The 13,849-nt window shown below is 37.2% G+C and overlaps 1 protein-coding gene across 3 annotated transcripts in view; it reads right to left on the bottom strand.

Annotated features, from left to right (window-relative positions):
* RANBP9 (RAN binding protein 9) overlaps window positions 1-13,849 on the bottom strand; it is a 40,999-nt gene that overhangs the window by 22,199 nt on the left and 4,951 nt on the right. For all 3 annotated transcript variants that reach the window (XM_064665424.1, XM_064665415.1, XM_064665405.1), the window contains exon 2: window positions 9,409-9,520. In XM_064665424.1, the coding sequence (XP_064521494.1) occupies window positions 9,409-9,520 (112 nt within the window). The remainder of the gene's footprint in view (window positions 1-9,408; window positions 9,521-13,849) is intronic.

Below are 13,849 nucleotides of genomic sequence, written 5' to 3'. Positions count from 1 at the left end.
TTAAAGTTTTCCTCCCTTGGTCTATGATAAAAATGCAGGGCAGCATAACAAGCAGCCCAAGTGCAATGCAGGCCCAGAATGTTCCCAGTCAGGTCATGATACATTTCTTGCTGTCCTGTCACATGAATAGCGTTGGTCCAAGAGATTGCTACAGACAGAAAGAACAGGTCCACTTAGACTATGTCAGGCCATAAGAGTTGTCCTTCGGAAATGGAGGTGTCAACACCTGGAAGCAGCACACTCAGTCCATCCTGTAGCACCTTCCAAAAACGGACATGACGCAGAGTGGTTTGGGAGACCAGTGAGGGTGAATAATAGTGGTTCTCATGCCACTTCCCTTACTGCTTCCCTCAGCACCTGAGGCCTGTCCCTCCACCTCAGTTCCCCACCCACAAACATCCCTGGCTGCTGCAGTGGGAAGATCATTTTCCCTGGCAAACCAAACTAAGTGGCCTGGGACCCATTTTATTAAGTAGCCCCTCTCTCTGAGCAATTTCAGTCCCACTGGTTGCTACTCATCAACTCATTAAAGTGCTCAAGTCTTATAGGAGCTCCAAAAATTACAAACAACCACTCATGGAACACATGAAATCAACCCATGAGAGACTGAAATAAGAGACTATAGCTGGAAACCAATTTAAAGTGCAGCCAAATTGGTATTAAGGACCAAGAAAGCAAGTGCATCTTAGAGAGTCTTGATTTTTCATTTCAAATCATATTTATTTTTGTTCCAGTTCAATTAAGATATAGATTACCATTTTAGTATCTCAGCACATCTTCTAGATTACATTTCACAAAAAGTAACACAGAAATTTTAGAATACTACAAAACTACAGAGTTTAAAATTTGCTAAAGATTTAATTTTTTGCCACAAAGTAGAAGAGAAAATGTCAAAAAATACAGCCTCTATGGTACCTATTTTTTTCTTCTAATGCATACTGAAAAGCCTAGGCTTCTCTGCTGGGAGATGCATAAGAAGGAGCAAGGTCACAATAAGTATTTCCACCTCAAGTATCTTTCTAGTCACAGAGTCTAGTCGAAAACTCACATTTTTGCTGGAGCCTAAAGTTTCTACTTGGAATAGACTAAATGTGAGAAGTAAAAGAAAATAGAGCCAAATAGAAGGAAAAAATAGCAGTAAGAGATGGTATAGAACTGCAGACTGCTAAAAGATAAAAGAGATATTAAAAAACTCAGTAGTTCATATAAAAGATACACAACTCTGATTTTTATTTATAACTGTTCCAGTAGAATTTTCAGCCACTGTGTTGAAGGTATAAGGAAGATCTTTCGATATGAAAGTTGATAATAATCAGAACTCAAGTTAATTATATCCTATCTTGCCCATTCCATAAAGAGGAATACAGAATCTCAAACACTATACCAAATCACAGGTACCTCAGAAAGCTTATCAGTGGCTAAAGATAAATGTAAGTATTAAATAACCACTTCTCTAGTTAAAAAAAAAAACCAACAAATATTCCATGTTGTATTTATAAACACAAGTAAAATAACTGAGCATAAATTTATGTAATGAAAAAACCATAAAAGCCTCCCTACTACCAAGATTTCATTAGTAACCTGCTATATGCAAAGAGTCAAATGCCTTCTGACTTTCATTATGCCTATATATTCAACTGAAGATCTGGGGAACTGCTACATGATGCTTTAAAAAATAAACTCTTTTGGTGTTGAAGAAAGTAAGTAATCAACATGGTATCTTACCCCCTATGTGCTATACATTTAAAGAAAGCAACTTTAATCATACAGTGTTAAAACCTAAGTTATCAAGATATCTGCAAGGAACCTAAGCCCAAGCACTAAGAGATGTCTACACCCATAAACAGGACAACTGAAAACATCCTACTGTTTTGAATGCATTAACCATTAAGAAAAGTAGAATTAACACTCTGGGGAAAAAAAATGTTGGGTATACAACAGGTGCAGTTTGTTTTACCATCAAGTTTGTATCTCAGAGAAGAGTATAACTAGAAAAAATGGCAGTGTCTGTAAGAATAAGACTCAGTGATCTTCTATAGGGCATTCTCAAATGACTTGCAAAGACATAAAAGGCTTGAATAATGTTCTCTAATAGATTTCTACACTGTCTTCACTGACTCTATAAGGTCAGAAACACAGCACACTAAAAAGGTTCCCACATTTCATCTTTAATATAGTTACTCTGCATTAAAATTTTGTAGAAACATGCCAATACAAGATCCTTATTGTCTGCAAAATCACAACAAAAAATGAGATGTTAATTTTTTCTCTATTTAAATGTTTCAAAATATGCCATGGACAGTTAGAGTCTTTCATTTCAAATTGAAAACAAGTTTAATTTTAAGGAAAATTTCCAAGGAAACAGTATTTTGAACATGATAAACCCAGGTTTCAGATTGATGCAGTTCTTCATAGAGAGGGAAAATCAAAAATAAATCAGGCAGTCATCTTGCAAAGTGCTCAAAACTGTTACTCCTGTAATGTTTTGCTTATGATTCCTATAACGTTCCTAGAAAGATCCTCATTTATTGACAACCCTCTCACTTTCTGAGGTTGTGCCATTTCATCCTGTGACACTTCTCCCTAGCAGTAAAGCCTTTTTGGGGACCATACTGTCAGAAAAGAATAGCTGCATAGAAAATAATATAATGTAAATATGGGCTACACTAAAGTTATCATCTATACACTATGTGAATGAACTTCAAAAGAAAGAAATAACATAAAAGACTTTACAAGAAGCAGGGACCAAGAAATTAAATATATTCTGTTGTCTTTTTAAATTAGAAATCTTAATTTCTAGCAAACACCAAAAAAGAAATAAAACTCTTGCTACAGTTCCAATATTTCTGATCAGTTAAACAAAAACCTCAAATAATCCTCTTACATATTTAGTTGCTGTTCATTTTTGTCAAATGTCTGGTCTCATACGGTCAGATAAAAAAATAATTACTGCTACAGTTTAAGAAAAGATACACTTGCTGATTCACAACCCAATCTCTTCTTGCAGCTGCTAAAATTCAAATTAAGACACTAATGAAAGAAAGATATTTCAGATGTTACCAGATTCTACTCTATACACAAGTACACTGCTAACAGTGCAGCAAGACCTACTTGTATGTAAATAGAGACTGAGTGAAGTTTGCACAGTCTTTTAACAAAAGCCTGTTCTAGTAACAAATAACTGCTGAGGACATATCAAAGCCATAAAAATAGGTCTTGAGATTGCACGAACTTTTCATATTACATTATCAGTGTACAAAACAAATACAAACAAACCAGCAACTGACTATGTTCTATATTTTGTTTATTGGTTTATGCTTTTGTTGTGAACAAGAAAATGGATATACTGGATGCTAAAGGAAAAGCCAACTTACTGTAACAGAAACAATTTCCCAAGAAAAAGTACGGATTCTGTCTAAAGAGCTATGCATACATGCTCTAGAAGACATATAATAATAATAATGGCCAGTCTTCGCAAGCGAAGATTTGGGAAAGGTCATAAACCCTTCGAGCCTGCGCAGTGGATTTTTTAGGTGAGACACAAGACAACCAAGCACTTATATTTCACAAACATCACTAATACATGCCAAAACAGCTCAGGCAAACCATAGGTATAGGTGTCATGAAAACTCAAACTTAATTGTCATGGTATTTTTGTTCTGGATAGTTTTTCCTCTTACTTCTCTATCCACTTCAGCATATACACAACACGTACTACAAGATACTGCCAAAGCAACAGATGCCATGCTTGTACATCCAATGTTAAAAAACAGACACACCGTAACAGGTGTCTAAAGCCTTATTAACACTGTTTTACCAAAAACACACTGATTACTTGCACGAGTTGCTGTACTAACATTTTGGTGCAGAACATTCAGCAGAACTTGCACATGCACTATAAAGCATGCCCGTGAAGATCTGCATCAGTACCACCACACCACAGACTAAACAACCATGCTTGCAGAAGCGTGCTATCTGCTCAGAGAATACAGCCTTTCTAAACTTAGCTTTCATTGTTTCTTCTATATGGCTTACCACTTCCAATTCTTGGTTTCATTCTTCTTTTAAAAGAAAGTGTGGATGTTCAAGGACAGGTTCGGTGGGCTTTTGAGCAACCTGGTCCAGTGGAAGGTGTCTCATGGCAGGGGGATTGGAAGGAGATGATCTTTAACCCATAGCACCCGTTCTATGATTCTATAATTTTGCATTTTAAACATACATCTTCCTCAGCTGTTCTCAAAGCACTGAAGACTGTTTAGAAGTAAGTGGCATTACTATCATTTGCCCATTCTTAGTGATTCTATTTACAAATCAATGAATAAGAATGAACAGAAATTCAAGACACTGAGGATAAAAGCATTTTCCCTACAAGTTCATTTTCCTTGGAAAAGAAACGGACAACAAGTCTCTTCTGGTGAAAGACTTGAAAATCCAAAAAGCTGTATTTAAACTAAAATTAAGTGGGCATAAGCTAGTGCCACGACCAAAGTAGCACTCCCATCCTCCTGGGCCCAGATACTTGTTTCTGCCACTCTCTTTTGCTGCCATAGCTACTTATGAAGTGATACAAACAGCCATGCTGGGGAAGGAATCTGGATGAAAACTAAATCATTCTTGAGGTCAACTTTTAAAGCATGGGTTACCCAATCAAGTTTACCATGAAGCTGACACAGTCACAAATTGGGAAAAGGGACATGAACTCAATGAGTGTTCAGAGACTGCTTCATCTTGTGGTGAAATCACTACAGTCTTCAAACTACAGTTTACAGTAAGAATTGCAAACACTACAGAAACACTACTCCGACTGGAAGCTAAGATGTTAATTACAAAACCAGCAAGCCTAAGACATGAATTTCTACAATTCATGTAGAAATGGATGATTGCTCAGTAAGTCATACACACATAAGCTGTTTATAACATAAAATAATGAAAGGTAGTTTGCTTCTGAAAGCCAGGTAGGCCAGTGGATACCCTTGAGACTGCCCCTTGGAAAGCAGAACCAGAGTATGCTCGTGGCCAGTATGAAATGCCAAACAGTGCGACCTAAGCTTACAACAAAGCTCAGAGGTTCTCAACTGAGAGAGGTTATAGATGAGACTCCACCATTAAAGAAGGACACCAGCAGCAACAGCAGAAAGTTTCTGGACTTCTGTTTACATGAACTATGATGGAATCACGCAAGTATCTTTAGTTGTGTAAAAGAGGGAAACACTAACAGGTAGCTAAAATAAAATATTAACTGGGAGTCTGTAAGGCAGATGCATTACTGCCTTACATAAGACAGATGACCAAAATATGTAAAAGACTAGTACAAGTGAACTCAATAAAAAGCAGCATGATAAAACTGAAACCAAGATCTGAGAGAAAGACTGGAAAAAGTCTCATTTGGATATACCTACCTAGCTAAGAAAATGGCTATTCAATTTTTTTGGAAAGTGAGGGAACAGTACAGTATTATACAGATTTAGAGACTAAGGCTTATATCTCCAGATCACAAGAATAGGTTCACAGGACTTAGCACACCCTTGTTCATTCCCATTCCTAGACTGCCAATGTAGTTTGCTTTAATTAAGATCCTATTCTAGAAATTTAGATGAAACTAGAGTTCTATGCAAAAGGCAACACTGTGCATATCTCACTCCCTTGAGTATTGTATTAAGAAATTACAGAATAAAAACTACATATGTTACTTCTGGTTCTCTGATTGATCTATTACAAATGAGGGCTGCAGTAAAAGGTTAAAATGGTTTAATTTAAAACTAAATCTCTTAGGTGCCTCATCTATGCCAGAATTTTTGAAACATATATGTGTTTATTTATTTTTAAATTAACTGGACATTTCAACAGAGATGCAGATATAATCTACTGCAGTTAATATTCTCCTTCCTATCATATTTTCTAATCAACACCTTGGTACTGTTCCCCATACTTACACCCATTACTCATCTCCTGTTACCATCTCCACTCGCTCACATCACTGTCCACAATGTTCCATGTGACACCAAACAAAACAAAGCAAAAGAGTTTAAAAGGAGAATACAAATAAATAGAGGCTCTTAGACTACAAAAGACAACATGAAATTAAGAAAGAAAATTGAAGAAATAAAGACCAACAGAAAATATTTAAGAAGCAACATGACAATTTGTTAGCACTTTTAACAAGGATTTAAAAATAATTATTTCACATACGTGTAATAGAGCTGTAGTAGAACTTAGGACTTCTTGTGCCAAACACTGTACAAATACCAAGACAGTTTCTGTTTGAATGCTATTTCAACCTTATTACTTTTATTGACCTTAATGCTCACTTCCCTTTTCCTCATCTGTTACCATCAGCTGCTGCCTGACCCTATCACACCACACTGAGGTATCAAAAAGTAACTTCACTCTTCATCTGCTCTGCAGCACCAACCTCCATACTGGGTTCTTAATTCCTAGTAAAATTCTTTTCACACCTTCTTCACTGTGTTCATAACACCCTAAAAAGCTGGTCATGAACTTTGCAAAATTAACATGTTATGCACCTTCAAGACAGTTACCTCCCGATCTAGGTCATTAGCGTGACAAAAACAGTGCTGTTCTCGCTCACAGACTGCCACAACAAGCCATACTGGAAGCCATGCCATATCCATGCCCTAAGTGCTGTGCTTCTTTAGAGAAGAAGAATTTTTGTATTTTTGTGATTGCCCTGCAACTCTGAGATATGCAAGATCAGATTCCAGGAGCAGCACCATCAAGTGCTACAGTAGCACAAAAAATAAATCTCCTGGAGTAGGTTTTTAGTAAAGGTTTTTGATGATTTAGGGCAAGTCATGCTAAGTAGAGAACACAAGCAAGAATGCTGTTAGACTTATTCATATTATATAGTAGCACATGGACTAAATACTTTTAGCTGAGTTTATTAAAAAAAAAAAATATAAGTAGTAAAGGCTATTACCAAAGGGAACTCCAAATAAACACCACTAAAGTATCAATTGACATTTATGAAAGTTGGAAGCTGTACTTCAGCTTGCAGATAGATATCTGGGTTGTCCCAGCTAGTCTAGGATTTATTTTAAACACTACTATGAGATACAGCTGTAGTGCTTCCACAGTTCGTCTCAGACCTCGAGAACAGATGATTTTGCAACAGTAAGGCATTTTAGCTAATTGACCTATTAGTTACATGCTGGTCTTCTACAGATATGGTCTTCCTGAACTCTGTTCCCATTACCAGATGCCACATAAAGGGCAGAGGGAGGAGGAAATACGTACCTGAGGCAAGCAAGGTGAAGCACAACAGGCAGTGAAAAAGAACTAATAAATCCTATCAGACACAAACTGGTTTCTCTAGTCCTACTTCTATTTCTCTGCAATAAATTCCCCAGATTACTTATTACAGAAAATGTATTAGTTTGAATGCAGCATAACACTGAACTGTAAGACATTCATCCCGCATCTCATCAAAGACCTCTTGGATCTGGAAGGAAGGTCTAGAGATACACACATCCAGTGAGGTTCCACATGTTGACTCCTGCTGTTTATCAGCCTAGCTAGATTTGGCTTTGGTTCTGTGCACAGTATTTCCCAGCATCCATACTATCTTATACAAAGAAAAAAATTAACATCTCAGCTCACTATGCAGGTAATGTTTCATAAAGTGACATTAAAAAGGTCATAAGGATGAAGCAAGGACAAGGCAGTATGTATTATCATTAACTGTAAAACGTACCCTCCATTTTTTAAGCAATCTCAGCAGGCAACTTCACAAGTCTTAGCTATGTACATCTCACAAATAACCATTTAAACAACAAAACCTTGAAAAAAATTACTCAAAGGTGTTTTCCTGTTTTGTAGGATTCCCCTGATTAGTCTATTCAATTAGAAATTGGACAAAAATATCTAAGGTAAAGTGTTAGAGGAGCTATGTAAAATGATATACACACACACGGACATTTTTTGAAATCCACTGCTTCAAAAAAGGCAGCTTCCAAACTAAGCAGGCAGAAACCTATTTCAAGAAGAGATGAACATCACTAGCAAATCACAGTAAGAACTTCTCCTTAACCGCCAGCACCAGGGTAATTTTTGTAAAATGTTCCTAAAATTAAAAAAAAAAAACAACCCAACACAAAAGGCGTTTCTAAAATCAATAGCAAAATATTACTCGAAACACTAATGTCTATAATTTCAATTTAAAAATAATTAGGTCTTCAAGTGTGACAAAAGTAGCTATGGAAGTAAGTTTTTCATAGCAAAGAAATCTACCACAGATAACTTTTGGGAACAGAAATAACAACAAACTCATAAATGCCCCTACAAAGCAGCAGCAGTGATAGGCTATTCTTTTCAACATACCTCTATACAGTACTGTAAGCAAAACAAAAAAGTTTAAATACTGCTTATGACTTACAGAAGGCTTGTGGAACACTGGAAAAACAAAAGAAACAAACTGCAGCAAGACAAAGGAAAGACAAAGGTACTGAATTTCATCCAAAGAGCTACCAAATCTTTCTTTTCTCTCAATATCTATTTTCACAACAAGACATAAGCATCTGCAACATTCTTGTACAGTACTCAAAACAGGGACAATCAGTCCTGAGTAGAACCTTGAAGTAGAACCAGACAGCATACTACAGCAGATTGGAAAGACCTACTGCTTTGGTAGTTCCACACAGCCAACACAATCAGAGTGTCGAGATTAAAGCAGACATTCTACCAAAAGCAGTGAAAGATGAATTAAGGTGGTTTAGCAAGGATTTCATTAGCACTTCAAGACCTTCCCAGGTGAGATTCTATCTGCCTCCGTAGACTTAAAAGTATGGTATCCCTTGTGCTTCAATAGATTCATAGTTAGATGGATTTCAGGAAGCATCAGCTTCTTACTCATCAACTCCTCTTCTTTCCATAGGGTGACAAATTCCCACACACCTATTCAGACCATTTCCCTTTATTCTTATTACTGTTCAACATATACCCTTAAGAATAACTTTCTGTTTCAAAATTGATATGACATCCATGAAAAGACCACACTGAAGGAGGTAAGTTGGTCCGCTGCACACCCTAAAATCTTCCTAAAAATTATATGGAAGTCTGTAAATCCATACAGCTAAAACCACAACATCTTTAAAGGTAAGGACAGGGTCAAACTATGATTATTCAAACCCTAACTTTTTTTCAAATTAAAAATGAGATGATGTTATGGTATTTATTGTGTACACTGATTTGTGGACAATAAATACTGCCATAAATACCACTCTCTTAAAACAACCAAATATAAGATTGCAACTTCTCAAGAATAAGGAATCAAGCTATATAAAGTGGTAAAACATGAAAATATGTTTTGATACCAAAGGCATCTGTTCACTGAAAGAAAGATGGTGCGAGACAGTATTTCAAGCAATAGTTAATAATATACTCAATGCTTACCCATCTCTTCCCTTACTGACAATTTTAACTTCAAAATAGTATATGCCACAGGCTGCAGGTATAGGATGTGTAGCTCGAACAGAAGCAGCATCTTTTGGAGTTTTTCCATGACCTGGAAAAAAACAGCATTCAAAACTCAACAAAAATGTATATAATTGCAGAAGGTGACTCAAAGGTATGCATGCCACTACTCAAAACAAAGGGCTTATGTAATGAGCAAAAAATACACGATATCAAAATCAGCCCGATTTTGATGCTAGAATATTTTCTTCCAACATTAAATTTTCATTGTAACCACCTGTATTGCAACTAAGCATGCTATGAGAAGTTCTGGATATAGTATTCTAAAAGGTCCAACAATTATTTGAAAGGAAACCAGAGAAAAGTTTCACCACTGTAAATAACATACTGGACAAAAGCCCCCCTGGGTTTGAAAGAATGGTATGATTTCGCAAATGCACAGGGCTTACTCATTTTTATAGACTGGAACATGACATGAGAGTTTAATCTAATACTTAGTGCTTCTGACTCTACAAGTTATTTAAGATATTTTAATTCTAATGTCTTTCAGAATAAACATAAGTCATTACACAGAACATACTAATCGTCGTTGATTTCCACATTCTGAATGTTATTTCAGAAAAGCATGAAGTGTTAAAGCCTGCAGCTGAGCTCATACAGCTCCTACTCCTTTTTCTGTCAAGGCTCACAACGTATTAGCTCTGCCACAAGAATGCCCAATGCCAGCTCTTGTCTACTCTCAGGATTTTCAGCCTCTAGGCTGGAGAGCCACTTGCACTCCACTACGACTACCTCTTCTGAATGTGCCACCCTCTTCAAAGACCTTTGTTCCAAAGGCAACTTCGAAGAAGGCTTTTGACTGTATGACTTGTTATAGCAACAACCTATTCAGGCAAGCTCAGTGTCTCCCAGGTGAAGATCACGCAGGGCATCGTTTAAATGGTTTCAAAAAGCAAGTTGGAAAGTATTTTGGATTCTGGCAAGAGATAAGGTAATTCAGTAAGATGGCAACCAGCAACAGACCCTCATTGCCATAAGAATATTTCAGACAGATCCCATGCCTACTTCTCCATGTGGATCTGCGGCACAATGAAAAGAGCTGCCTGTTCTGAGTGTGCTGTACAAATCACTTGTGCTGCTGCACTCCAGCTGTCATCTCCAGTCCAGACAAGGAGGCCTACTGCACCTGCACAGCAACTGATCTGCATATGCAAAAAACCCTACAACCAAACATGCTCCTTCCAGTGGCATTAACACTGAATTACTACTGTTTAGGCTCAGACTAATCATGTCTGAGGTGCAGCAAGTCAGGTCACACAGCAAAGAAGAAACTGCAGAATGACAGCACAGGCAGCCAGAAAGATCAGGCCCAGCTGGCCTGCAGTACTGAACCTCCAAGCACAGAGGTCAGGCACTAACCTGTACAGACCCTCTAAGCACAGCACTCTCCAGTGTAAATGCTCATAAAACGGTCAACGCTTATCAGCCTCCAGAGCCAGAACCAACCAGCTCCTAACAAATGGCATATGTTCAGCCAGGGAGAACTCTCACCATGGCTGCACCTGCAATCAAAACTTTATTAGCACACCACAAATTCTTCACTCACTGAGACTAGGTTTAACCTACAAAGTTTTTCTCATGTAAATAGTTCACCCCAGTGTGCTACTAACTTAGGGCAATAGGCCAACTATTACTTTTCTGGGTGCAAATCCAATGTCCACTTCAATGTGTTATTAGTATTATTAAATATTTTGTATAAAAATCCTTCAGTCACCTCACAGGTTTTACAATTTTAAGCTTATTGCATACCTTGCGCATGTTGATTTCTGAAGTCTCACACGAGGAAAAACCAGTCATTTACTCCTCCACACACAAGACAGTGTACATGTTTTATTGTTCACTACTTCTAAGCTATTTCCTCAGGCTGCGACAACCAAGACAATAATTAAGTACATAATCTTAGAGCTTCCATGGGTTTGCTTGGTTTTCGAGTGCTGGTAGCTCACTATTTAGCTAGTATAAATTAGATTATTATTTATAAGTATGCAGAAATCCTTCAGCTAAAAGGGCAGAACATTAAACTCCTAAGATATCCCTTAAATTCAGATAGGTCTGATTAAATGATGCATTAGTTAGAGGAAGGTAAGAGGAAGGAAAAATACTTTCCTTTTAAACGTCCTTAGGTTTTTATTTTAAAATAGACCGAAAAGAAGTTCCCTTGGTTACTCTATGCTCTTGACAATCTGTGTAGTTTCAGTCTGAGTCACTCTCCTTATTTGGGAAAGTCTTCCACACAGAAAAAACTAAAGTAGTAGGAACTAGCCAAATATTATTGAAAATGTACATCTATTACCCAGCAGACTTTGCTTTGTGAAAGCACAATCTAAGTGTTTGGAAACAATATCTATTTAAGGTATTCTTAGCACCACTTCCTGAAACTCCCCTTCTCTCACCCCATTCCCAAACCAGGCAGCTATTTCCAAGGACATACCAGGAATCAGATTGATTAGCTGATCAGGCTTTAAGAAACCTACCAGATTTTTTTAAGCGGCAGATCAGTTCCCTGATCCAGTTCACAACACAGCCACACACAGCTGTCACACTGCAAATAAGAGGTCAACATAGGGGCAGAAGTAACAGGATACCTCACCAGTATCGACAAACACTTCATGTGGTGAAGCAACATGCTTGGGGAAGTCAGTGCCCAGAACTACTTTCATCCCATTAAAACAGAAGACATCCTAAATTTAGAACTGCTGTCCTTTTAATATAACCTCCTATGAATCCTGTTTTACTACTTGAGTATGCTGCTTTTATTTGTAGTTACATACAATTATTATGTCTAACAGAAAATTCAACATCATCTAGCAGTTAAATACTTTCAGATATTCCAATCTCTACATCATTTAAACATAGAAGGTGAGACTTTCAGTATCACCAAGCTACATTGGATTATGTGAGGAATCAAGAGACACTAGTTATCAGCCAGCTTTAAAACAAGAAAAGGCTCTTTACAGAACAGGTAGTTGAACTACAAAATTTCTTACCAAAGGATACTATAGATGTTTGTTTAGGAGGACACTGGGCAAACATCTAGAAAAGAAGTTAACTGAGACACTGCCTTGAGCTCAGGATGTCCCTCAGCTTAAAATGGCTGGAAACCGAAAGGGGAAACACACATACACCATATATGCCCAACATGTTTTTAGATTTTTTCACAGGCACTCACTTATGACCAGTCACCAATGGGACTCTGAGCTGAATGGCCCATTAGCTTGATGTTTTAAACTGCTGCCACATTCTTCGGTAACCTGAATCCTCACTTCCTTGCCTATGAATAAAAAAAGGAGTTCAACACCCAGCTCTGAACTTCTGAATCGGAGGTTCCAAACACCTGAAGTAGATCACATGAATATTGCCCTATGTTTCCTCAAAACATACCTCTTTCATAGTCACAAGCTATAGTTAGAGCATGTAAAATAACACTTTTAAAGTCTGTCTTATTTAACACTAAAAATTAATAATGTTCAGCATCAAAAAAAGAGAATTCTGCAAACAGATGCATTGAGGCAAAGAAGGGAAAACAGCTCTACACAGCTCAACATTTACAGTGCAAACCAGATCATAGCTAAGTTCAGTTACCAGAACTGTTTTCATTCAGGCTTTCATTAGAAGCGTTTAACAACCATGAGCCAGCCATGCTTTATTTCATTTTTTAAGCATTCACACTGATGATTTTTAGTAAAAATAGTATCACCGGTCCTTTAGCAAAATTACATTGAAATTAACCTAAATTTAAATTCCATTTATTTCGAAAAAAGCTAATTAAGACAAAAACATGTTTGGAGATGCCATTTCTGCTTTCAAAAAAGATAATGTTTGAACCTAAATGTAAGTGTATAATGCATATGCACCAAATAGTCCAAAAGAAGTCTATGGGAGTGCCTACCTAGACAAAAGTAAGCGTGTTTATCCAGTTTAAATCCTTAAATGAAGTTTACATAAGCTGAACTGCAGTTATTTCCAACAGGTGGTTCAATGACTTGCTCACATTGCCAAAAATAAAATAATCAAGGCCTAATCTTCTGCTGAATTCATTAGGAAAGTTTCACTGAGACAAGAATGGAACAGGCTGCCCAGGGAAGTGGTTGAGTCACCATCCCTGGAGGTATTTACAAAACCTGTAGATGTGGCACTTGGGGACATGGTTTAGTGGTGGACTCAGCAATGCTGGGTTTGTGGTTGGACTGAATGATCCTAGAGCTCTTTTCCAGCCTAAATGATTCTGTGATTCTAAGAAAAAAAAAAAAAGACACAAATTACTAATTTTAACTTTTTCCCCAGTTTAAAAAAGCAAGACATTTCAAAGCTACTAAGGTGTCCAAAGCAGGCAAACTGTACTGAATGTACCGTGTTTTCT

The sequence above is a fragment of the Pseudopipra pipra genome, chromosome 1, assembly GCF_036250125.1.
Source record: "Pseudopipra pipra isolate bDixPip1 chromosome 1, bDixPip1.hap1, whole genome shotgun sequence".
Lineage (NCBI taxonomy): Eukaryota > Metazoa > Chordata > Aves > Passeriformes > Pipridae > Pseudopipra > Pseudopipra pipra.
The sequence above is the reverse complement of the archived record's forward strand: the minus strand, read 5'-3'. Positions and strand labels throughout refer to the sequence as shown.